General features: G+C 48.0%; 2 protein-coding genes across 24 annotated transcripts in view; one reads left to right on the top strand and one right to left on the bottom strand.

Annotated features, from left to right (window-relative positions):
• The first annotated feature begins 2,827 nt into the window (after positions 1-2,827).
• RHOG (ras homolog family member G) lies at positions 2,828-13,985 on the top strand. Of its 2 annotated transcripts, none has more exons than XM_081282372.1 (2): positions 2,828-3,143; positions 12,777-13,985. In XM_081282372.1, exon 2 carries the CDS (start codon positions 12,845-12,847, stop codon positions 13,418-13,420), a length of 576 nt encoding a protein of 191 aa, XP_081138498.1. In that variant the 5' UTR covers positions 2,828-3,143; positions 12,777-12,844; the 3' UTR covers positions 13,421-13,985. The 2 variants fall into 2 exon arrangements, with proteins under 2 accessions (XP_081138498.1, XP_081138499.1); XM_081282373.1 differs by lacking the exon at positions 2,828-3,143 and adding an exon at positions 3,157-3,446.
• Positions 3,453-25,539, bottom strand: part of PGAP2 (post-GPI attachment to proteins 2) — a 35,444-nt gene continuing 13,357 nt past the window's right edge. For 5 of the 22 annotated variants that reach the window (XM_081282346.1, XM_081282361.1, XM_081282347.1 and 2 more), the window contains 4 exons: positions 16,483-16,735; positions 16,236-16,342; positions 15,521-15,629; positions 14,304-15,327 (listed from right to left, as the gene is read on the bottom strand). In XM_081282346.1, coding sequence (XP_081138472.1) covers positions 15,197-15,327; positions 15,521-15,629; positions 16,236-16,292 — 297 coding nt within the window. In that variant the 5' untranslated portion in view covers positions 16,293-16,342; positions 16,483-16,735 and the 3' untranslated portion in view covers positions 14,304-15,196. Of the gene's footprint in view, positions 3,644-14,303; positions 15,328-15,520; positions 15,630-16,235; positions 16,343-16,482; positions 16,736-20,856; positions 21,070-25,539 lie in introns of those variants that run through there. The other 17 variants (XM_081282352.1, XM_081282357.1, XM_081282356.1 and 14 more) reach the window with 10 other exon arrangements.

Here is a 25,539-nt window from a genome sequence, read left to right as displayed (position 1 = left end):
TCTTGTGTTTTCTTCAGTTCATTACTGGCATGTAAACACTATGCCTGGCACCAAGAAGATTTTCAATAAATATGCATGGAAAAAATGAATGCAAGAGGCCATGTGACTTGTTAAAGGCCATACTGAACATGTTAGTACCAGAATTTGCATCCTGAAATGTGCGGCTCCAGAACATGTGTATAAACTTTATTTACTCTATCAAGTGCTTTCATATATTGTCTTACTTCTAAATGTCCAGGCTTGGTGTCCTTGTCTTCAACTGTTTATGAGTACTCACACATATACTCAAGAACTCACCTATTCAGGAAAAGCTGGGGAGAGAGTAGGGAAAAGAAAGAGCCCATCTGGGATTCTGCCCTTTTCTACCCTCTTCAGCTCAGCATCGTCCTTCTCCAATAAGCCCTTGTGGGCAATTCCACCTGCCCTCTCCCTCTCCTCTGATCATAATGGCCTTTCATGTATCTATTGCATGAAAGTGGCTCCAAGGGGCTGAGGCTGTGGCTCAGTGGTAGTGCACTTGCCTAGCACATGTGAGGCACTGGGCTCAATCCCCAGCACCACATAAAAAAACAAAGATATTGTGTAAAAAAAAAAAAAAAAAAAAAGTGGCTCCAAATCACCTGGACTCTGCTGGACTCTGATGATTCTGTCTTACCTGTCAAAGCAAGTGTTTACATATATTAGTAACTTATTAAAGCAATTTAATTCCACAATGTTTACTGAAAAAAAAATGTGTTCTTAAGCCTGCTTATGCCAGGCCCAATGAGTAGATACAAAGATGAATCAGACACAACCTCAAAGGAGGAGGAGGAGACAGACATTAGGCTCTGATATAATTTACTACAACTCAAAGCATGATGACCTAAGTGGTATTAACTTATGAGCAATATGTGCTATATGAATAAACCTTAATTGTTTAATTATTATTCTGAAGAGTGCATCATAGAAGGTCAGAGCTCAAAGGTATCATCTAGTTCAAACCCTTGTTTTCTTGTGGAGGAGTCTGAGACCTAGAAAGGTAGTGCTTACCTAAAATCTTACCAGTCTATCCAGCTGAGCTAAGACTAGACTTCAAGGTCTTCTGAAGCCCAGCCCTGGGCTCTTTCCTCCTCTGATAACTTCATCTGCAACAGTCTCTTAACCCACCAGACCATGAGATCCTCAAGGCAGGTTATCCCTCCTGAATTAGGGCCAGGCAAGCCCAATACAGTCAGAAGCTCAGGAAGTACACTCTAACCTATGGATGACAATTCAGTCTTTTTTGTTTTGTTTTATTTTTGGTAGGGAGGATTGAACCTGGGGACATCTGCCACTGAGCCACATCCCCAACTCTTTTTATTTTCAGAGAGGGTCTTGCTCAATTGGCCTCAAACTTTCAATTCCCCTGCCTCAGTCTTCCAGGATCACAGGAATGCATGACCACTGGACCCAATCCAGTTTTCTAATCTACTTCACCTTATGTGCACTCCGCCTGCGCCACTTTGCTTCTAAATTGATTTTCAAATATGTTTTGCAGGAAACTTTTTTTTTTTTTAACTCTTTAACCAGAACAACAATCAGATAACAGCAAACTTTGTCTAAAGGAGAGGAGTCCAAAGCCCCACTATTTTCCTACTCTCAAATCTTGGGAAAGGAACACAGCTCAAAAGCAAAAATCACTCTTTTTTTAGTACATAATGTTTAATGGCTTCATAGGAGTCATTTTAATGTGTGATCGCCTCTGAACCCTGTCATTTATGGGACAATCTTTCTTCACCCATTAATGTGCTTTCAGCAGGGTATGAAGGGGGATGAAATTTTCCCCTAGTCTTTCCTGCCCTCCCCTCCCCACAGAAAGGAGTTTGTCTCAAAGGCGATAAGGACCAAAGAAGGGAGCAACTCCATACTCTGCCAGGAGAAGGACCTTGGAGAAATTCATCCACTTAAGAATTATTTACCAGTCTGAGTCTGATAGAGCCTCTAACTTCACTTCCAATACAGTAGCCAGGCAGTGACAGCAGGGCTTTTACACCCATTCTCTGTTGTTTTCACAACCACCAGATAAGGGACAAATTATTCTATTTTACCAAAGACAGAATTGAGGCTCAGAAAAGATAAGCTACTTATTCCCGGGATTGACTAGACTCTTCATTTGGAAAGCCTCTGGAAGTCAGTCACCCTGTCTTGAACGCTGATTTTTCTCCACTACACCTGGCAGAGAGCTCTGCACATGGTGGGCGCTCAATATGTTGGCTCCGCGCTCAAGACCTGGGAACATAAGCACCAGAGGGCGCCCATGAGTTCGTCCGCCAACCCGCCGCCCCCGGGGCCCATGCCGGACTTCAGGCCTGGGTGCGGTTCTTCGGCGCCAAGCAGCTAGCGCGCCCCAAGCGAGAACTGGGAGCAGGGGGAGCCCCATGATCTCCGTCCGCCCCGCCCCCCTCCTCCCCAGAGTTCGGCGGCGCCGAGCCGAAGGGTGCGGAACAACGACACGACATCCTGTTTTTTGGGCCCGCAGCTCCGCCTGCGCCTCTGCTGATCGTGTCTTTCCCCGGGGTGCTGACGCCAGCTCCGCTTTCCCCAGTCTCCCCACCCTCCCCAGGGGTCTGGGGCCTTCCCACTGCTGAATCACCACCATCCCGCACTCCCCTGAGGCTCAGGGTAGGGGTGGGGACTGCCCCAGGCTGACCCATTATAGTTATACTCCAGCCAGCCTCGGCCACCGCTGGATCCCTGGCTTGGCTGAAGGCGCCAGGCCTAGGGTGCCTTTTCACCATTTCCCCGAAGGTTGGTGGGGATGAGAACGAATGCCTAGCGCCTAGCTGAGCAACTCCGCGGGGACGGGGTAACCAGAAGGCGGGGAGACCTGACCTTGAGAGGCCTGACCTGAAGGGTCTCAGGGGAACAGGCTGGGGACTGGGGCAAGTGGGAAGCCCAAGACTAAGTCGGGCGCGAAGACCGAGGACACTCGGGTGCAAGGGTGAGGGGGAACGCGCCCGCGGACTTCCTGGTCGCGCCCCGCCCCAGCCTGGCCCGCCCCCGCGCCCCGCCCCGGCCCACCGGCCCGCCCCCCCCACTTCCTCCGGCCTCCCGCTCTCACTTCCTTCTAGAGCCCGGAGCCGCTGCCGCCGCCCCCAGATCCCCCGCTGCGGGGAGGGCACCAGGTGAGGCCCAGCCTGGGCCGGCGGGCAAGGGTCCTGGGGAGGGGAGCCTGGACCGGCCGGGACCCCGCGCAGGCGCGGGCTCTAGAAGTTTGCCTGCGGGAGGCCGCCGGCGGGAGGTTCTAGGCTCACTCCAAGTTGGGCGGGCGCGGCCAGCCGGGCGGGGCGAGGACCCAGCCACTTGGAGTCGGTGGCGGTTCGGTGAGGGTGGGTTTCCAGCGGCGATGCCGGCTTGCCGAAGCCACGAGTGACCCCTGAGGTCGGAGAGTCTCTGGCTCCGCGACAGAAGATTTTGAAGTGGCAAAGGTTGGAGCTGGGAGTTGGGATTCAGAGGTGGTGTGTCCTCAAAAGTTGTGGGGAGTGTTCAGAAGTGTGAGGGGAGAGGGTCTCTGGGACGGAGAAGGAGCTCCCTCTGCTCTGGCAGTTGTGACATTTGTAAGGCTGAGATGGGGGCGGTGTATGGGGCCTCTGAAGCCCGGCACTGCTGGGAAAGAACGTTCTCCCTGGAAGAAAAGATGCCAATTCAGACTCACTCTGAGGATGCAGCCTCGGGGGTCCCCTGCACTCAGGACGACCCTGCCCTCAGCTGCAGCTCCGCTGGCCCCATTCCTTTTCTGTTTTTCCGAACCCCAACCTCTCCATCCCTGGAGCTAAGCAACAGGTTCTTATTGTAGTAAGCAAATATGTGCTGTGCCTAGTTCACCTAAACGTAGCCTTGCACTTTTGGGGATAAACTGAGGAAGGAAAGGGCCTGCTCTAGTCCTGTGACTGGAGGTGGCAGAACTCATTCAGGACTGATAGTCACAAGTTATAGGGCTCTGGCCTTAAGGAAGGATTGGGAATCATCTCCTGGGCTTTTCCCTCCTTAGTTCCCAAATTCTACATATACTATCTTCCTGCACCCTTTCTTTAGGGCCTACCCACTTTCATCCTCTTCAGTCTCTTCCCCTACACACACAGACATGCCAAGGCCCAGACCTTACTCTTAGCATGTCCCTCTGTTCATCTTGGTTTCCTACAGACTCCCTCTTTACTTTTCTTCCCAACTTCTGGCAGCCACACCTTTCACCTCCCTCATTGCTCTTGATCTCTCAGCCTGCACCTTCTGTCTGTCTCCTTCCGTTTCAGCTACTTATCTCCAGCTTCAGGATCAGGAACTACTGTAGAAAATTAGGCAAGTTTGAGAGACTTTCAAACCTCCTGTCTTGGAGAGGCAGGCTGCAGTCTCCCAGTGATAGAGATGATTAAAAGGGCTAGAAATCTGTGTGTGTGTGTGTGTGTGTGTGTGTGCACGCACATACAAGTGCCTGTGTTTCTACGTCTTTATCTTGGCGACAAAATAACTGCCTTCACCCTTGAGAGCCCAGCGCAGAAGCCAGCAGAATAGAATGAAGGGAACCTGCAGTGGGTGACATTGTGGTTAGGCAGGAGGAAGCAGTCTATAGCAGTCAGGGGAGGGTGACACAGGATAAAGACTGGTGAGAGAGGCCATGGGAAATCAAAATCACCCCAACCCTGGGGTGCTCTACCAATAGGCCATGCCTGGCAACTGAGGGATAACCTAAACTTTGACTTTCTATACTTACTGGTTCCAACACCAACCAATGGGGAGAATGGGACAAACCATCTAGTGTGATGGAAGAAAAGGGAGGGGGCAAAGGCAGGATTCTGGAGAGAAGACTGCAGCTGGTTTAACTTCAGTCTTGTTTTTTTATTTCAAATCAAGAAAAGAAGGATGTAAGGAAGAGCTGTCTGCCCCCTCTTCACTGCTGTCCAGGCTGGGTACCCATGGTCCTGGTCTGTATCAGGATATTGGTAACCAGGAAGCCCTCTGGGGTTCTGCTAACCCTTTTTCCTTCAGGCATCTTTAATATTCCCCCTCTCACCTAGGACCCTCTTCTCTCACAGGAATTTCTCCCAATTCTGATTTTAGTCCCTCCTATTTCTAAAAGTGCTTGCCTCCATTCTTGAGCTCCTTCCGCAAGCCTTTGGGCTGCATGCTGAGAGATCTTTTTCTTTCTTCCTCCTCTAGTCTTCTGTGTTTATTAGAAATATACTCTCTACTAGAAAAAAAAGAGAAGTGGAGAGGACCAAGTGCTACATTTTGGAGATCTCTCAAGCACAGCTATATTTAAGCACAGCTATCTTCATTCTCCATCTTGTTCTCTCTCATCTCACAGTAGTCCCTCTTCCATAAGTTGTTCTTTCCAGTCCGGCCCTTCTACCCACCTGTCTCTCTTACTCTCATTTCTGGGAGGTACAGAGGTTTGGTCCCAGGAAGAAATCCAAGGCTCAGGGAAGGATGTGCATACAAGGCACTTTCCTAGCATCACAGCTCAATAAAAATCCCTAGAAGTCCTGATCCCTGGCCTGGAAACCAGTATTTGTTTTAGTATACTGCTTAACTAAGCAACCTACAGGATTGTGAAGGTAAAGATAGTATGGAAGAGACTCTCTTCCAGGCAAGATCTGGCCCCACTGAAAGTTTGAGCTAATTGCAAGAAAATCATGACTCGAAAAATATGACCAGGAAGTGAGGGATCTAAGTGGGAAAATACTATGAGGAAGGAAGTACAACTTAGGAAGTTACTTTTGAGGTCATAGTTAAAGAAGTATGAATGGTCAATGTTGTGACATGAAAAGAGGTAGTGGTGTGACATTATCATGGATCCTGGTTGGAAATCTGGGATTTAGATAGTTGTTTCTGGCAAGATGTTGGGGCAGATGAGATGGTCGTTATGAACTTTTAGGAGATTATGAGCAGAAGGATATGCGAGGTTGTGGCTATAGTGAGACAATTGGAAAGATATTTGGATGATGGTAGCTGGGGAACTGGGAATAAGAAGGAATCCAGGCTCAAACTAGAGGCCCCTCTCTATGTGTACATTGTTGATACATTAGAGATAAGGTTTGTAGGGGTCTGTGAGAAGAGTTAAGAAGGGAAACCAAAGACAAAGCCTAGGCCACCTCCCCAGATCAGACTGGTTTTCCTGTCCAGGGTCCAGCTTCCTCTTTTGTCCTCATCTCAAATGGGGGAGGGCATCTCCCCAGGAACTAAGGGCAGAGGAGGAGCTTCTTAGCTAGGGCAGGGCTGGCTGGCCAGTAATGTTAGTGCTAAATCATAAACACTGCATGTTGGGCTAGGCATGAGAACCTGGAAACTTAGAAGCAAAAGTGACTCAGAAATATGTCAGCCTTACTCCTTTGGACCATAGTAGGGCCATCCTAAATGAAGTCAGAGAGATTGTGGGACCCTTCAGTTTAGAGGAACAGTTCTGAACTTCTCTTTGTGGAACTAACATCAGGCTAGAGATTAGGAGACCCAAGTCCTTGTCCTGGATTTGCAGCCAACTCTCTGTATAACCCTGGTCAACTTAGTTTCTCTTGGCTCTGTTTCAACATTAAGGAGTTGCATTATCAATACTTCCAAAGGGCACAGAGAATACTGATAGCTTGGAGACTCTCTCCCCTCCATGAAATTCCTAATTGCAGTGCCCCCATTCTGGCCACTCCTGTCCTCACCATCCTTGATATAATAGGCCTTCTCCAAATCACAAGGATTGCTGTAAGTTAAGAGCTAAGAAGAAGGGAGAGTGTTGGGGATTTTGCCAGAAGCAGCAAGACTGGGGAGTACCCTGTCCCCACTCTGCCCCACTGATGGTGGAAAACTGATGCTAGAGTTTCCTCCCTGATGTTATTTTCCCTTGTGGAAACCCCCACAGGCCTTCAGTGAGGCTGATGGGCCTGAGCAGCCCTGGGTTTCTCTCTGGGTATTTTCAGGTGGGGGAGGGGCAGGCTTGGGAGGATGGCACTTCTGTATAGCCTCCTGTGAAATGAGCAAAGGTAAAGGAAGTGCCACTTCACAGGTCTTTCATGGGGCTCAGGGGCTGCTGGGGTGCTGAGCCACTGCTGGGCGGGAGGAGGAAGCCAGTGTGTGAGCATTTCTCTATGCTGCTTGGTGTGGGAGGGAGCTCCCCCAGCCAGAGCTGTCCTAGCCCTAGGGTTCACCCTTTGTGGAACACCTCAGGTTCCAGGATGGTCAGGGAAAATGGGAAGGATGGAGACTTATGTAAGGGTCCTACAGCCTTCTTAGCAACAATTGTCCTGTTTCCTGTATCTAGCCCCTAGTGATGGCATCAAGTCTCTTCTTACCCTACCTGATGTAGTGCAGGATTTATGCAGAGGCTGAAGGATAGAGAATGGTGATAGCTTGAGAATCTTCCCGCATGGATTTTTTTTTTTTTTAAGCCTGGGAACTAAGCTCTCTGTTCTTCCTTGCTAGTGGGGAGAAGGGGAAGAAAGAGAGACTCAGCTCTTGGCCTGGTCCCAGCCCCACACTGACCTCATGTCTCCCCCTAGCTTCTTCCTCCCAGCCCAGCTGCAGCCAGCTGCACCCTGTGGGCCTCCTTGTATTACCTCTCTCCCCTCCCTTCAAAACAAATAAACAGGGGCTAGGGATGTGGCTCAAGCAGTAGCCCGCTCCCCTGGTATGGGTGCGCCCTGGGTTCGATCCTCAGCACCACATACAAACAAAGATGTTGTGTCTGCTGAAAACTAAAATGCAAATAAAAATATTAAAAAAAAAAAAAAAACAGACTTACAGGCCTTTCCAACAGTTCCTCTACCCCTTGCCTATATTTGACCAAGGGTCTTTAGATATTCCAATCCAGTCCTTATCCTTTTGGATTTGGACAGGACATTTTTTCCTACCCATCTTCCTCATCTCCTCTGAGCTAGCTCTGTTTGCTTCACCCCCTTGCTCTTCCAGCCAGGGACAAAGCAATATAACTTGTGTATGTTACCCTAACTTCATGCTCCTCAGGGTGATAGAGAAGTTGGCTACCTTTGTCCTGCATCCTTTGAGCACAGAGGCTCTCCTTGTTCCCAACATCAATGTCTGTGAATTGATGGGGTAGGAGGTGTGTGTCAGCCTGTAGCTTTTGCTCAGCCTTCTGCTGGATTTCAGCAAATAAATGAAATACAGATTTCCCTCCCTATGAGGCATCAAGTTATTTCAGCAAAATGAATAAAACAGTCAGTACTGGGAAAGGTAAGGCAGGAGAGGAGGTTGCTATAATCTAGAGAAACTGAGGAGCAGAACTGGGCTTTGATGGACAGGAAGAATCTGAAGACGGTGAGCAGCATTCCAGGAAGAGGTACTCTTGTGTGCAGAGTCATTAAGGACAGATTGAGCCCATTCATTTATTTACTGACAGCCACTGTGCTGTGTTCAGCTCAGGGAGACAGAAATCGGCCAGGACCTTGCCCTCTAGGCCCTCTAACAACAAGAGATAAGATTCAGATCAGCCTGCATGTGATACAAGAATGAGAGAGACAGGGACCAGACTTTGGATAGGATAAGTCACTTGTGACTTGGGTAATTCACAAAAACTTTGCTGGAGGAGGTGGCAGAGTGCTTGGCTCCATATCACTACTTTGTTTTGGGGAACAAAATATGGAGGCCACCTCATAGAGGATCATGGTGGTATGGCCAGAGCTGAGGGTTAGGATGCCCAGAGATACATTAGAGTTAGAATGAGATTCAAGAGGGCTGCAAAGGAGAACCCCGTGTTAGAGAGGCAGTCTAGAAAGCCTCTACACTTGCCCATTCTAGAGCCAATTCCTCCCCTCCCCCATCCCAGTTGGGACACTTCCCCCTGCTCTAACGGCCACAGAGGTCTGGCAATCAGGCAAACATCAGTGCTTCCTTTTCCTCCCAGCTTCTGTGCCTGTCCGGGCCACACCCCAAGGCCAGGGCCTACTGGGTGCAGGCTGGGCTACAGGGAACACCTTCATAGGGTTGGCCATGCATGAGTTATGCTCCCATGGACTCCCTGCTGGAACCAATTCAGGCAAATACTAGGGAGAGAGGTTATTGCTTATCCTAGTCTTAGCTTTTGGGTGTCATTGCTCTCCAGTAAGATTTCAGCACTATGGTTTTGGCTGAGATGGGGCAATCCAATCCTGGTTTCTGGAGGGATCTATCCAGATATCAGTAAAGAGGCAGGTGCAAACAGATCAAAATGCAGTAGTTGTACACTATTGTATATGCAACCCTATATTCACAGCTTTTTTGCAGTTGAAAGAAGACCAGCCTCCAGCATTGGAGGGGCATTCATAGCTGAGTAACTTATGTATGACTATTGGAAAAGGAGAATCACATGAGTCAAAGCAGGGTTAAAAGGGTTGGCCATTATATGGAAATTCAAAGATGAATTCAGTAGCCTCATGGGATGGTGAGATTTAAGCTAGTCCTTGAGGAGTCAGGAAGAATTTTTTTTTTTCCTCCAGTACTGAGGATTAAACCTAGGGGTGCTTAACTACTGAGTCACATCCCCAGTCCTTTTTAAAATATTTTATTTAGAGACAGGGTCTGCTGAATTGCTAAGTGCTTTGCTAAATTGCTGAGGCTAGGCTGGCTTTGAACTCATGATCCTCCTGCTTCAGCCTCCCAAGCTGCTGGGATTACAGGCATGTGCCACTGCACCCAGTTTAGGAGTCAGGAAGATTTGTGCAAGGGAAAGGGAATGGCAACGGGGGGGGGGGGGGGGGGAGTGAAAAAGTTCAAAGGCAAGTATTATCCTGGTTTGTCTGCAGAAGTCACTGAAGACCTCTCGGGAATGAGGAGCTGGGAACTCACACTTGGAAACTACCTACATTGTATACACATTGTATATTAACGCACTTAATTCTTATAGTAACCCTATAAGGTTTATACTGTTGCTACTGCACTTAAAAGATAAAGAAATTGAAGCTTAGAGAGACAAATCTTTATATGTCTAGGGTCATATAAGATAAGAGGTAGAATTAGGCTTTAAACCCAGGTCTATATGCATCCAAAACTCCTTTCAGATTTTGAAGAACTCTGAATGACAAAATGAAGGACCAGGCATGACCTGAATTAAATTTGGAAAAGCCAGAACAAGTCCTTGTAGTTTAGCTAATACATATATCTACAAATATCAATTTATTTATTAAATGGAGATATTTTTTTTTAACGCCACTTAAAGTCAACCCTAACCCCAGAAGGGCTACTCTTGATTTAGTATCCTACAGCACTGACATCCCTTCTTTTTTGGCATACATTAGACCCTACCTTTTAGCATATGCACTCCTTAAATGGGCTAGGGGAACTTATTCAATCCAGTTCCGGCCAAAGGGTTTCTGAGAAAAGGGTTGTCCTGGGAGAGAGGATGAGGTTCTGAACTAAATGTGAATAGGGAAAATTGGGCTGCTGCCACCACTCAAACTTATGCATACTCAATGCTTCCTGCCTCTTGGGATGAAAGGCTTTGTTTCTGTTACCTCCTGTGTGTACAGTACATTACAGTTTACAGAGCATATTCATTATCATGCTTAGGATTCTCCATGCATCCTCCTGAGGCTGGGAGGTCAAATATTATCACTCCTGTTGTAGAGATGAAGAAACTGAGGCTCCAGGAAGGGAAGTCACTTATTTGCTCAAGGTCACATAGTTAGCTGGTTATGGGTAACTTGGAGACTATGTGATTCATTGAGGAAAACAGTCTTTTAGAGTACAAAACTGGGCTTGTGTCCTGGCTCCCATACTAACTGTGTGACATTGGGTTACTATAACTGCTCTGAGTTTGTTTCCTCTGTCAGTAGAACCAAGTGACATTGTACTGTATAAAGCCCATGTTAGGGCTTTTTATGAAGGGTCAAGATCAGCAGATGAACTGAGGAGGTCAGATTTAGGTATCTGGTGCTTTTGGCCTTATACCACACCTTGTTTTGGATACTACCTCATTCATAATCCATTTCCGGTGTCAGTCGTTTCCTCACTGGCCCGGAAGCTACCCTCTCCCTCCCTGCTCCTTTGAGGGCTGATTTACTGATTGTTGGTTGATAACTACATCCCTAGAGAGCCATTTGTACTTTCAGTCTCTTGGGGCTTATAACTGCAGGCCAGAGTTCCCTCCTTGCTTTCCTGCCTGGGCCAGCCCATTGCTGGGCTTGTGGGAGAGAGTTCTCAAAGGCCACACCTACTCCTCTACTCTATGTGGAACTGGAAGATTACAGGCCCAGGAGTTCTGCTATAAAACGCCAGGGCCTCCAGATAATCCAGTGGGCACAAGTAGTAGCACCTACTCCTACTGCCTTTTGTCACAAGCATTTTTGGCTGTTTCCAGGAAAGGGAAACTGAGCCCCAGAAAGGGTAAGTGTCTCATGTTTGGTTGCAGTGAGTCAGGAGACCTAGGGCTAGAACTTAAGTCTCTGGACATCCACTCTGAGATACTCTCCACTGCCCTGGAAGGCAAGGGCCAAGGTTCCTTTCTTGACCCATTTTCTGAGGATTTCTACCTAGGTGTCCTGAGGCTGAGCAACATACATATTCTGATGCAAATAAGGTGGAAATACTGTCAGTGTTAACCAGAGAGGCAGCCTTATAAAAGTCAAACCATTTCTTTCCCAACTGGTCCCAGGGGAAACTGGCCTAAAAGAGAACTGGGACTAAGTCCTTTGTCCTTTTTCCAGCCCCCACACCACCAAAGTTCCTTTTCTACTTCGCAGTAGACAGACAGACAGACAGACACACACACACTGTCTGATTTTTGAGACTTTTGAACTGAGATCAAATGTTGGGATCCATATTTAGTTGACTCTGTAGTAGATCACTACAGTACTAGTGTATTGTACCCTCCTTTGTTTGTGCTGCCTTGGGAAAAATAAAAAATAGCTGATATTTATTGACCAGGTACTATTCTAAATGCTTTACGATTTCTAAAATAGGCAAATGTGATGGCACCATACTTGCAATCCCAGTGACTGTGAGGCTGAGGCAGGGATATCACAAGTTCAAGGTCAGCTTCAACAACTTATCGAGACCCTGTTTCAAAATAAAAAGGACTGGGGATGTGGCTTAGTGGTAGAGTGGCCCTGGGTTCAATTCCCAGTACTGGGAGGAGAATACACACTCACATACACAAACATATATATAAAACTCACATTAACCAATGACGTTGTTATTATTTTATCCCCACTTTACGGATAAGAAAAAGAGGCATAGAGGGGCTAAGTGGTTTGTCCAGGGTCACAGCTAGAAAAGAGCAGAACCAGGATTTGACCTTAAATTAACCTAATACCAGTGCTGATGTGTTTCCCACCACATTGCGTTGCTTTTTTGTAACATGTTGCTGGATGTTGCTCATTTGTATCTCTCTCTCTCTAATTGGGGATAATGTCAGGTTGAGGAAGTAGGAGTTGCTTTCTGTGTGTAGGAGCAGGGGGAACACTGGTTGGCCTATTGGGTCCACCTTGGCCTGGGTAAGCACATGAGAATACCTGGTGTTCCTAAGCAGAGTTGGGCAGGGCCCAAAACACATTTCTTGTGTTTTATTTAGAGACAGGGTCTCACTAAGTTGCTTAGGGAGGTTGGCTTTGAACTTGCAATCTTCCTGTCTCAGCCTCCTGGGCACTGGAATTAAAGGAGTGTGCCACCACGCCAAGTCCTATGGTCTTCTTTAAGGGTCACAAGGGAGTCCTTTGTCTAAGGACAGATAAGGTGCCAAGGCAAAAATGGTGCAAGGGGGCAGGTGCAGCCTCCAAGCAGAATGCCATTCTTCTTCCCACAGGTAGAAGCCTTCTTAACCAAATGTCCCTCTCATTTCTCCATAGGTCACTGCATCCAGAGGGGCCCAGAAGAGGCAGGAGGCACTGCCTCCACTACTATAGCTTTATCCACAATGCAGAGCATCAAGTGTGTGGTGGTGGGCGATGGGGCTGTGGGCAAGACGTGCCTGCTCATCTGCTATACAACTAATGCCTTCCCCAAGGAGTACATCCCCACAGTGTTCGACAATTACAGTGCCCAGAGTGCAGTTGATGGGCGCACAGTGAACCTGAACCTGTGGGACACTGCGGGCCAGGAGGAATACGACCGCCTCCGCACACTCTCCTACCCTCAGACCAACGTCTTTGTCATCTGTTTCTCCATTGCCAGTCCACCCTCCTACGAGAACGTGAGGCACAAGTGGCATCCAGAGGTGTGCCACCACTGCCCTGATGTGCCCATCCTCCTGGTGGGCACTAAGAAGGACCTGAGATCTCAGCCTGATACCCTACGGCGCCTCAAGGAGCAGGGCCAAGCGCCCATCACACCTCAGCAAGGCCAGGCACTGGCCAAGCAGATCCATGCTGTGCGCTACCTCGAGTGCTCTGCCCTGCAGCAGGACGGCGTCAAGGAAGTGTTTGCTGAGGCTGTCCGGGCTGTGCTGAACCCCACGCCAATCAAGCGTGGGCGGTCCTGCATCCTCTTATGACCTTGGCCCTCAGCTTGGAGGCTGCCCCTGACCCCCCACCAGTTGTGCCTTGGCGCCTTGTCTGCCCCCAGCTGTGCCTTAAGGACTAATTCTGGCACCCCTTGCCAGGGGGCTCCCTAAATACCTTTTTTCCTTAAGGAGGCCCATGGGAAATGGACTTTGGGTCCTACCCTACTCTGCTCGAGAACACCAGGTATTCTCATGAGCTCACCTGGGCCAAGGTTGATCCTCCCCAAGAGGCCAACCCAGTGTCTCCACCCCTCACATTTTCTGCTACTGACCAGTCATCCAGCTTTCCACAAAGTTGTTGCCTATTGTGGTGCCTCCTCTCAGGTTAGGGGCTGTCAGCCATCTCTAACCTCTGCCCTTGCTGCTCTTGGAATTGACCCCCAAGATGTCTTCTCCCTCCCCCAAGGAAGGAGCCACAGAATCCTGAGAAGATAAATGTGTCCTAACCTGCCCCCATGTGCCCAGGCCTTATGCATTTGCTGACTGACTCAGCCCCCATGCTCCTGGGGGCCTTTCCTACCCCCAACAGCATCAATAAAACCTCCTGTCTCCAGTGGCCCTGGCTCCTCCCTGTGTGCTGGGCATTAGGGGGTGGGCATGGACTAGGGCTCCCCAGAGACTGGGAGGCTTTTGTTTCCTTTAAGAGGGGACAGGAGACAATAGGCTTCATTGTGGTCTCCCACCCCACCCCCCAATTTCCCTAACAAAGCTCTGGGGCCCATCCACAGATGCTGGGAGCCTCCATCTATAAACCTCCATTTTGGAGCCTTAGGAGACTCTAGGCCCAAAAACATTCTGCCATAGACTTATTCCCTCCATCCTGGAACCCATCTTGTACCTCAGTTACTATCAAACAAAGAACGAACCTCAAGAGTAGAAAGGTTAGCCCAGGTTATTGGCAAAAGAAAAAAAAATTTATTTTCATTTGAAATAAAATGTACAACCAGAAGAGCTCAGGGTCTGTGGTAATAGGGAGTTATACACCAGGGAGCCCGTGTTGTGGTCGGGAACTGTGCCTCTTGATCCCTCTACCCCATATCTTTGCAAGGAGGAAGGGTATATAGGCTAGTGATTTCAGAAGGGAAGAGAAACACATGCTGTGCTGGTGCTTTTTCTGGAACAGGTCATCCTTCAGGTATAGACCACTTCCATCAGATGATGTCAGAACCACACTGGCAGAGCCATTGGAGATCACACACTGCCACCTCCCCACATCATACACATGGACACACTGAGGCTCAGATAGGTAAGGATACACACCTTAGGGCCCACACCAGACTAAAGAAGTGAAGTCAGGACTAAAACACTTGGGCAAACCCAGCAGGGGACTACAGCCACAGGCCTAAATGTGCATGGAAGATTATCAGATACTAGTCAAGTGAATGACCTGGAGAGAAATGGCTATGGTTTTGAAGCTGCAGCCACTGCTCAGCAGTCCCTAACCTCAGTGAGAGGTGGCTAGGTAAAAGCCAAAAATTGGACGGTGGTCATAAACCTCAGAACTTTTTTTAGCACCAAGTGGTGGAGCTCTCCTTCCAGCTCAGCTTCTTGGGGCCTTTGAGATTGACGTTACTTGAAGGCCCCTGTGGCTGTGTGAGGGTTGAGGAGGAGAAGCCAGCGATGCTTGGGTCAGCCTTGTCCTATGCCCTTCTGCCCTTCTTCCCTCTCCCCCATTTCAGAAGGACCCAGGAGGACACGGGTATGGGGAAGGCAAGAGTGGTTTCTTGTTTCTAGGCAGGGGGCTACTTTCTCCCAGCAGCAGAGGTGTTAGAATCGCTTTTCCTCCGGTTGAGAGGTTATGAGCAGCTCTTTGTTCCCGAAGTCCCACCAGGCTGTCATGTGGAATGCCATGTTGGTTAGAACGACAGTGTACTCCAGGATGGCAAAGATGGTGTATACTGTTGTAAGGACACAAGAAATAGGGCCTGGTGAACCTCCTGTTACTTCCTTTTAGGGGCCTCTTAAATCACCAACCCACTACAGAGAAGTAATAGTAGTCAGCCAGTACCCAAGACTATTGCCCACTCTCAAAAACATCACAACTGTCCCAAAGTCTCTTATGACCGTCTATGGATCCTAGCCTGGCCTCACCTCCAGCCTCACAATACATGTTGTGTCGAAAGTAGACAGCCAGTGCCGAGAAGAAGGAGACGAAGTTGATGATGAAGAGCCGCTGTTTCCAGCTGTAGGACTTGCGATCCTAGGGGGTGGGCTGTCTGATCACTCTGCAGCTTATTGGGTATATGTGGGTAGCTTCCCCTCTTAGCCCCAGCTCCTAAGGGCTGGGCCTTCCCTCCCTTGGTTTCCATAGTAGTCATAGAAGGGGGCAGAGGCATGGGCAGCAGGAATGACAAGTATGTTCACATCCCTGATGAGCCCAAGGAGCAGTAGTATGCCCTGCCCCTTCCATTTCAGAGGGATGGAGTATAAAAGTTACATGGAGTCACCCACCAACCCAACACTCCTCAGGTACTTTGTGTGGCAAAGAATGGCATGTGTATGGGTGGATGGAAGCTAGACTGCAGTACCCTGACGCTGTCCCTAAGCCACTAGAGCCTGTCTCCTACTTACTCATTTTACCCCCATTTGGAGTCTCCATTTCTTCTATTCTAATCTCCTTTACTACCCAAACATAATCCTAGATTCTGACAAATAAGCCACTCTTAACTTGTTTCCATGCCTCAGCCCCAAACCCAGTACCCCTCTGTCAGGGTTTCTAGAACTCCAGTTCCCACCCCATCATTACCAGCATCCTGAGGACAGATGTTCTTGATTTTCTTCCGGGCCCCAATAGGGTAGACCGTACCTCCTGACTTACTGTGTGCTTCTTGGTCAGCCGCCAGAGAATGCAGGTGAGAAGCATGTGACCGAGGGAAGCAGCGATGAACACAATGAAAGCATTTTCATGGACGGCTGGAGGGAGAGAGGAGGATGGGGAGCACACACAGCCAGCAGCGCCCTCACCCTTCCACAGGAAGGTTTGTATGTGAGAAGGGGTGGGCTCTGTCCCTTTCCCAAACCCTCTTCCACCCCTCCACCGTGGGAGCACCCACTGAAGTCCTCAGAGGAGGAGACATAGGTGAGCACTAGTAGTGCGAGGTTCTCCACGACGTTGAGGCCAAAGTTGAGGCGGCAGAGCAGGCGGTAGCCAGGACACGGGGAGGCACAGCTGAGGTAGTGGTTCCAGTAGGCAAAGGCCGCCAAGAAGCGGGGTGCTGAGTGTAGGCCAATGCAGAAGCGCCACACGTAGCGCTGGGGCACCTCTCCGCCGATGGCTGAGCTCACCGAGGGTAGATAATTGGGCACCTAGAAAGTTGTGACTGGTCCAGGCATGTTCTCCACCGGTCCTGCCCACCCAATCTATCATAGTCACGGGCTCTGCTCCAGCCCCTTCCCTTCCAGGAAGTCTTCTTTTAAGTGCTCCCAGAGCTCTCCCAAGAGACCTTCCCTTCCAGGTCATGGGCCCAGGGTGCTGGGTTTTCATTCCCCAGACAGAGATTTGTGCAAGGGCAGGGCAGGCATATTCTATCTCCCCACAAACTGGAACCTGCACATTTGGACAGGTATGTAGATGGGTTCAAATGCTATTCCCATAGCTTAGAGCTGTGTCTCAGAAAAGACCCCAGGGGAGTCCCAGGAATCCAGGACTCTAGAATTAGTCCTGAGGACAGAGATGTCACAGACTCTCTGACCTTCCCTAGAACAGTGCTACCTAGCTGAGCTGTTCCTCTCACTGCTTCCAGTTCCACTCATTCTTCAGGATAAATATGCCCAGGTGGTAGAGGGTGCTGCGAGATCCTGAGGGAGCTAGGCGAGAAGGGTACCCCTATACTGATAATGTGTAAGAAAGTGGATGCTTCTAACCTGATATAGTCTGAGAAAATGACCCTGTTCTTGTGCATCTCCCTATCCATCTTTCTCAATACCTGGAACTCCTTCCTTAAGGAAATGCAACCTCATTGTAGGCTGAGAAAAGGGGAGGCTTCAAGGACTGGTATTGCTTATATGAGCAGTGAAACAGTATGGGACAAGTGAACAGTACTTGAGATGGAAACAGGAATGGGAGGAGGATCTCTTAATACTTTCTGGCCTACAGCAATGCTTTGCAAACATAGTAAGTACAACTCACTGGGAAGATATGTGAAAATGCAGGTTTTTGAAACCTGAGCACCTGCATTTTTAAACGTTTCCAAGACTGGAAGTTACCAGTTCATTGCCCACACTTTTCATGGCACTTTTGTTGTTGTTGTTGTTTGGTTTGGTACCACGGATTGAACCCAAGGGTATTTAACCACTGAGCCACATCCCCAGCCTTTATTTATTTATTTATTTATTTATTTATTTATTTATTTATTTAGTGAGAGGGTGTCACTAAGTAGCTGAGGCTGGCCTCGAACTTGCAATCCTCCTGCCTTGGCCTCCCAAATTGTTGGGATTACAGGCATGCACTACCACACCCAGCTTCCATGACATTTTTAGACTCTCAACAAGAGCCAGGTCAGTGTCAGAAATCCAGTGTCCCAGCAAGGGAATGACCCTCTTGAAGGAACAAGTCTTCAGAGATGGAGCTCTGAAAAACTATTCCTTTCCTCTAGTGGAATGGATCTACAGACTATTGGGAAGGTAGGCAAAATTAGAGACAGCTCACAGGGGAGGGGTGGGCCTGAGAAAGGGTTCAAGTCAGGGACTTCACGGCCTCCACAAAAAATGTGTGGAGGAAGCTAAGTATAGCACTGTCAAGTTCAGCTCTGTCACAGGAAGCTTAGTACAGAGTTCTCCAAGAGGAGACACTACTCTCAAGGCCATGGCTTAAGTAATCAGTGCAGAGTCAGCAGGAGGCTTTGAAACTTCATAAAGATGGGTCTGTATCTAAGCTTATCTGGGGGACCTTGAGCAAGGCACTTCACCTCTCTGAGTTCCAATTTCTTCATTGGAACCTGGGTATAACACCACTAACCTGCAGAGTGATTATGAATTCTAAATGTAAGGTATGCAAAGCATCTGCAGTGTCTGGCACATAGTGGGTACAATAAATGACAGATTTCAGAAGATAGACTTCTCTGAAATGCCTGCAGGCTTTTCACTGAAAAGACTGGCCACTGTGAGTCAAGTGGCCAGTCAGCATAGGAAGGCCTGTTTATGGGTTGAGAGGCAGGACACCAGACACAGTGAGACCTCCAAGTCTCCTTACTTTTTTTTTTTTTTTTTGTGTGTGTGTGTGTGTGTGTGTGAGTGGTGCTGGGGATTGAACCCAAGGCCTTGTACATGTGGAACAAGCACTCAACTAACTGAACTATATCCCCAGGCCCTCCTGACTTGAGTTTTGAGCCTCTCCATTACCCTCAGTTCGGTTAATGAGTTTTGCCTCTTCTTCCTGGAATATTTATTCTGAAGACTGCTCCCTAATCTCAGCTACTTTAAGAGGAATAGGACCAGTACCTAAGCCTGACTGGAAGAACTCAAAGCACTCAAAAGTGATGAGTCCTTTCTGATGCTGGGAACAAGTACTGGGTAGAGATGATGGAGAATTGGGGGGAGACCTTGGGGAGAAGTGAAAAGTTAGAACCTTTTGACTGTGTTCTGTTTTCACAAAATCCTCTCAGATTAGGATGAGATCCTAAGAGCAGGGATTGTCTCTTCCATATAGGCACTCACACACAGGGGCACATGCATGCATACACACATATGCACAAACAAAATCAAGTATGTATATATATATACCCCACCTCCACCCCCATTCCCAGCACATAAGTTGCCCACTCACCAACTGTGCCAGCAATAAGCAACAGAGACCAGATACACAGCTCACTCCAAAACTCTCCATGAGCCCAGAGCTAAAAGTACTGAGAAATGGGTAGAAAACTCCTTTCTTTCTCTTTTTTTTTTTCTTTTTATTTTTTTGGCAGTACTGGGGATTGAACCCAGGGCCTTGTGCATGGAAGGTAAGCATTCTACCAACTGAGCTATATTCCTAGCCCCTGATAGAAAACCCCTTTATAACAGGACAGGAGATCAGAAACTCACAAAGTGGGGTTTCTAAGAATTCCCCAGGTTTTTACCATTAGAGATCCATTTCTTTGGTCCCAGATTAAAAGTCCTCCCCAAATTATAAATGACTTTTTCTACCTGCCTTGCTGCCTCCTCATCCCTTGCCAACTAAACAAAAATTTTAATTCCTGTCAATCCTATTTCCTTTTCCTCTCTGGACTCCATCCTCTCTCCTTTCTATCCTCATGGTCTCCATCTTAGCTCTGGTCTCCAATAGTATGAGTCACTACACTAGTATCCCTATTCTTGTATCTACCCTTAAATCTGTTCTCCACTCAGGAGCTGAGATGATCTTCTAAAGGACAAATCTAATCATATCCCTTTTCCTGATTAAAATCTTTCCAAAGTTCCCCATTGCCCTCTGGATAAAATCCAAAGCTATCGGCCTGGCATTCACAAAGATCCTTCTTCACATCCCCCTATCTCCCACAAACAATGCCCCCTCCTATAGAAAGTCAGTCTTTCCCAATATCCAAGCTGGGTTAGGTGCTTCCTCTGGTCCCTGAAAACCTTCATTCCCTTTTATTGCAAGAATCCCAACTCACTATATTTCAACTGTGCCTAAGGACTGTCTCTTGCAGGAATGAGATGCTGAGAGCAAGTCCATTTTCAGCTCCATGTCCCTGACATAGAACTTCTACCCCTGATCCCTCAGGAAAGATCTAGTGAACTGATCTGGAAAGCAAGAAGTCCATCCAGATTTCCAGCTAGCAGAGCCCTGAGTGTACCCCACAGGCTGTGGGGCTAGGGTTGCTGGTGGAGAAACAAAGCTTGAGGATCCTAGAGTAGGGCTAAGCCACCTGTTACTTTTGGCTCTGGGCCTCACTGCACCTTCTCATTACTGGCTTCCTTTGTAGTCTGGTGTTTTTTCAGCTACCTCTCCCTCTCGTGATCTCTCCTGGCCAATCCTCCAACCCCTTCACTTCTCTCCTACATCAACCTCCCCGACCCCAACTCCATTTGAACATTCTTTCTTTCTTTTTTTTCCTTTTTGTTTGTACTGGGGATTGAACTTGAACTCAGGGGCACTTAACCACATCTCCAGCCCTTTTTTTTAAGTTAGAGACAGAATCTTGCTAAATTGCTTAGGACCTTGCTAAGTTGCTGAGGCAGGCTTTGAACTTGTGATCCTCCTGTCTTAGCCTCCTGAGCCACTAGGATTATAGGTATGTGCCACCACGTCCAGCTCCTTTGGACTTTGTATAATCCTCTTCCAATTCCAATTCTTGGAGGACTGTGACTCTATAGACACTATGAGTCTCTACTGACAAATTCTCTATCCCTCTCTGACCCTCTAGTTCTCTCCTACTCTCCAATCCTGCCTCACCACCATCTCTTACCCTGGCCCTGACCCAGGTGCTAAGGAGCCTGGCACTCACCCCACAGTCAGTGGCCACTGTGTACTCAAAGTGGAACACCAGGGACCAGATGATGCAGAAGAAGAAGCCAAACGCAGGGAAAGTGATGACCCACCAGACCATGGCTGTGAAGCGGAGCCGGAACACAGTCCCATCAGGGTCCAAGGGCTGGGAGGCGGCAGAGAACATCCTGTAGGAAGTGACCCAAGAAGGGCAAGGGACACAACTTGGGGCCTGGTGAAATATCTGGGCTTGGGAAAGTGGGGCCTTTTCCAGAGCTGGTTCCTCAGAGTATAGGGAGAGCCAGAGCAGAAATGGTAGAAAGGACACAAGGGGGGGAAAGGAAGACTGCCAAGGAACAGTGGGAGATAGGACAGGAGCAACTCTTGGGAATCCGCTGGTACACTGAGAATCTAGGTTCACCTCTTGAAGAACCTGGGCAATAGAAACTTCCAGGGGACAGGACCTGGGAGTTCTGATGACTCACCTCACTCTCACAATCCTCACAGTCACTAAGGAGAAGGATCAGAAGTAGAAAGGTTATTATTCCCATCCCACAGAAGGGAAGACTGAGGTCCAGAACTATACAGGATCAAACACTAGGACTAAGATCTCTTGCCACTGGACAGCTTAAGGCTCTACATCAAGACTTCCTTCAAGCCGAGTAACCTGGACAAAAGACCCTTGGCTTGAACTGGTAAAGCCCTCCCACTCACCCTGTCTGACCACATTCCTCCTCCTCACCCAAGTTCAACTAGGAACAATGGGAGTGTCCTAGAACCTATTTCAGTGGGGCCATAGGCTACCAGACCTCCCACCCCCAGGCTCTGAATGAGCCAAGCCTCAGGCCATCAGCACCCTGAACTCAGAATATCAGGGTTCTTGTGAAGGTTCAAACTCCCATCTCCCCATCTAAGAAGACCACGTCACCCAACCCAAAGATGGGGGAATCTGAGGGTCATAGAAACTTTCTCCACTCAGCATCAGCCTGCTGTGCTGAGCCAGACCCAGGAAGATTCTATCCAGGTCAGACAAAAACCCAGAGAGCTGGGCTTTCCCTCTCCCTACCCCTCTCTGCACCTGCTAATGCCCCGCCACCATGACCCCTCAAGCTGGCTCCCTTCTGAGGCAGACAGAGATGGCTTTGTAAAAAGCCTAAGATCAGATCTCCCCTGGGGACTTATACTTCCCTTCATTAAAGAGACCCCATCTTCTAGTCCAGCTACTCATCAGGGATGGGGTAGGGGTGGGGGCTCACTAAGCAACACTCACACTGGGTGTTGAAGAATCCGGAGCTTGAGTTGAGGGCTCTAGCCAGACTGAGACTGCTCTAAGACAGGAGGGTCCCACCCCTAGCTCCTCAGGGCCTGCCCTCCCGCCCACAGAGCCCAGTTCTCCACGCCTGCCCAGGCACACAGCCTTCCCAGGATCAACAAGGCCACATCATAAATCCCGGAACACTCTGCAACGGTTAAGAAGTGATAGTGGCTGAGGTCAGTCCACTGCAGCTTCTTTGTGGGGTGGGGGTGGGGACCTCTCTGAGGGTTGTAACCAGGGATGCATGCAGGTTTCTAGAAAAGAGAAAAAACAGAATGGAATCTGGCCCTTTTTGACTGGAGCAAAACCAAGTATGTATGTTATGCCCCATTAGAGAACTGGCTAATCTGTGATAATAATAATAGAATCATAGGATTCAAAAGAATCTAGACAGATCTGAATATGAGACATCAGTGTCCTGCCTGTACCTATGGGGAAACAGCTAATGGCAACTCAGGCTGCATCAACAGATATCTAACAGCCAGTAATAGGAATGAATAGTCTTACTTTCACCTATACTACCCAGGTTACCTGAAGTCCCATGCCCAGATAAAGGCCCAACACAGAGAAAATAGTTACCAACTAGGTCAAATCCAAGGATATGTTCAGGGTGGGGAGAAGCCTAGAGGCCACATCCTGTGTGTGTTGCCTGAAGAAACTATAGTTATGCTATCTAAAAAGACCTCCTAAGGAGCCAGGATTATAGCACACTCCAATAATTCCAGCGACTAAGGAGGGTGAGGCAGAAGTTCAAAGCTAGTCTTAGCAACTTTGTGAGACCCTGTCTCAAATTTTTAAAAAATTTAAAAAAGGGCTGGGGATGTAGCTCAGTGACAGAGTGCCCCTGAGTTCAATTACCAGCACCTAGCACCACACACATACACGACACAGCCCCACTGTTGTCTTCTTGATCTCCGCAGGTTGACTTAAAGCCAAAATAAGAGAGTAGTTCCATGGCTATCAAAGCAGAGCCAGGGTCAGGGCAGAGACTTACAGAAAGGAAAAAAGAAAAAAAAAAAATCCTATGCTCACCATAAGAAAGAGATTGTTGCCAGGTGCAGTGGCACATACTTGTAATCCCAGCAGCTAGGGAGGCTGAGGCAGAAGAATCACTAGTTCAAAGCCAGCCTCAGTAACTTAGTGATGCACTAAGCAATTCAGTGAGACCCTATCTCTAATAAAATATAAAAAAGGGCTGGGGATGTGGCTCAGTGGTCAAGTGCCCTTGGGTTCAATCCCTGGTACCAAAAAGAGAGAGAGAGAGAGAGAGAGAGAGATTGAGATTGTTACCTTCTAAGTCGCCTTAGAAAAGGTTACCTGAAAATGAAGGAAGCCCCATCACAGGGCATGTGCAAGCAGAGGAAAAGTTGTTAATTATAGATGTGTTGTGCTAGGTTGCTTTCTTCACTTCTTGGTTTGGCCATTCCTGGGATATTCTACTTTTGGGGGTGGGGGAGGTATTGAGGAATTGAACCCAAGGGAGTTTTAACAATGAGCTACATTCCCAGCCATTTTCATTTCTTTATTTTATTTTTCTTATTTTTATTTATTTATTTTTGGAACTGGGGATTTAACTCAGGGGCACTTGATCACTGAGCCACATTCCCCAGGCCCATTTTGTATTTTATTTAGAGACAAGGACTCATTGATTTGCTTAGAACCTTGCTTTTGCTGAGGCTGGCTTTGAACTGGTGATCCTCCTAACTCAGCCTCCTGAGCTGCTGGAATTACAGGCATGTGCCACCATGCTTGGCTCCTGGAATATTCCACATGGGAAATCCAAAGCATATATGAAAAGTGGGATCCAACAGGCCTACTACTGCTCCAGATGACCAGGTAACCTTCAGCAACTACCTATGCCTTAATTTCCCAACAGGTATGCCAAGAGTAGGTAATAGGTATACAAAGTATGCTGAGGTTATCTATCCTATTAGCCCTCAGGGCCAGGCACAAGTGTCAGTGCAAACAGCCTACTCAGTTTAATGCTATATGCTGTATAAATATATTTTTTTCAGACTATGACTGCTTTATACCATGTCTTCCTTTTCCTGTGGCATTAGGTTGGGAGGGTCCTATCCATTTATTCAACAAATACCTTCTGACTCAGTTGCATTATCTACCCTCATGGAGATCCTGGTCTGGTGTGGAAGATAGACACAAATATATAATAGTATATGAAAGATAACACAGGGAACTGTAAGCACCCAGAGAAGGGAGTGATAAGTTTGTCCCAAAGGGAAGGCTTTCTGGAGGAGAAGACATCTTGGTAGAGTTCTGCTGGATGAACTAGAGTTGGCCAGAGTAATGGGAACACTGATGCATTCATTATCTGAAACAAGCACTAAGTCAGAAAAGAGTAATCCTCTCCCTCAGATCACCTGGTCACTCACTTTCCTTCCAGTCCTATTCCTTCTGAGAGCTCCTAGCATAGGGTCTCATCAGACTAAGTGCCTATACTCAAAGACTCATGTCTATCCACTGACAAATCTGAGGGAAAACTTCATGTCATATGAACAAAAGAAGTGGGTTCCATCCCAAACTCCTAACCAGACCTCTCTGCTACTTCTTCCTCTTTCTCTGAAGCAGATGCTCTTTATAGGCAGAAGTTCAAAGCTAGTCTTAGCAACTTCCTATAAAGGAAGTTAGCTGGGGGCCTTCAAAACTCTCTCAGAAGCTAGCCCAAGAGTCCATGTTCAGGCCCTGGTTCTTCACCTAAAGTCCCAAGGCTAACTTCATCTCCTGCCTGCCTTCCTCTCTAACAATCTCTTCTTCCTCATTCTCCTGACCCTCACCCTTCACATTCCCCAAACTGCTTTCTCATCTTTGTAATATCTAGAGTGCTACACTAGCCCTGGAAAGGAGTAGGACAGGAATCATCAACCTCACTATTTAATTTTTTAGTACTGGAGATTGAACCTGGGGGTGCTTTACCACCAATCTACATCCCCAGTCCTTTTTATTTTGAGACAGGGTCTCACCAAGTTGCTGAGGCTGGCCTTAAACTTTCAAGCCTCCGGCCTCATTCTCTCAAGTCATTGGGATTACTTTTATGGGCCACTGTACCTGGCTCAACCTCACTTTAGACATGGGTAACTGAAGCTCTGGGTCTCAGTGGATGAATTAAGAACATAGCAGAGGTTAATGCAAGTCTCACCCTATTTACTCTGATATCCTACAGAGAAAGAACTCTCTTATCTTCATGGCCCAGACACCCCATATTCCCATCCAGAGGGTAGATGACAATTGGTGGAGCCTCAGTGCTCATGAGACTCACCCCAGAACATATAATACATGCACATAATTGGGTTCCCATATAGACAGGCACTGATAAGAGTTTCTTTTACATATATACCCCACTCAAAGCCATTATATATAATTATATCACTC

The sequence above is a fragment of the Spermophilus citellus genome, assembly GCF_964194105.1.
Source record: "Spermophilus citellus genome assembly, chromosome: 2".
NCBI lineage: Eukaryota > Metazoa > Chordata > Mammalia > Rodentia > Sciuridae > Spermophilus > Spermophilus citellus.
Note: the sequence above shows the minus strand (reverse complement) of the source record. Positions and strands in the feature narration are given on the sequence as shown.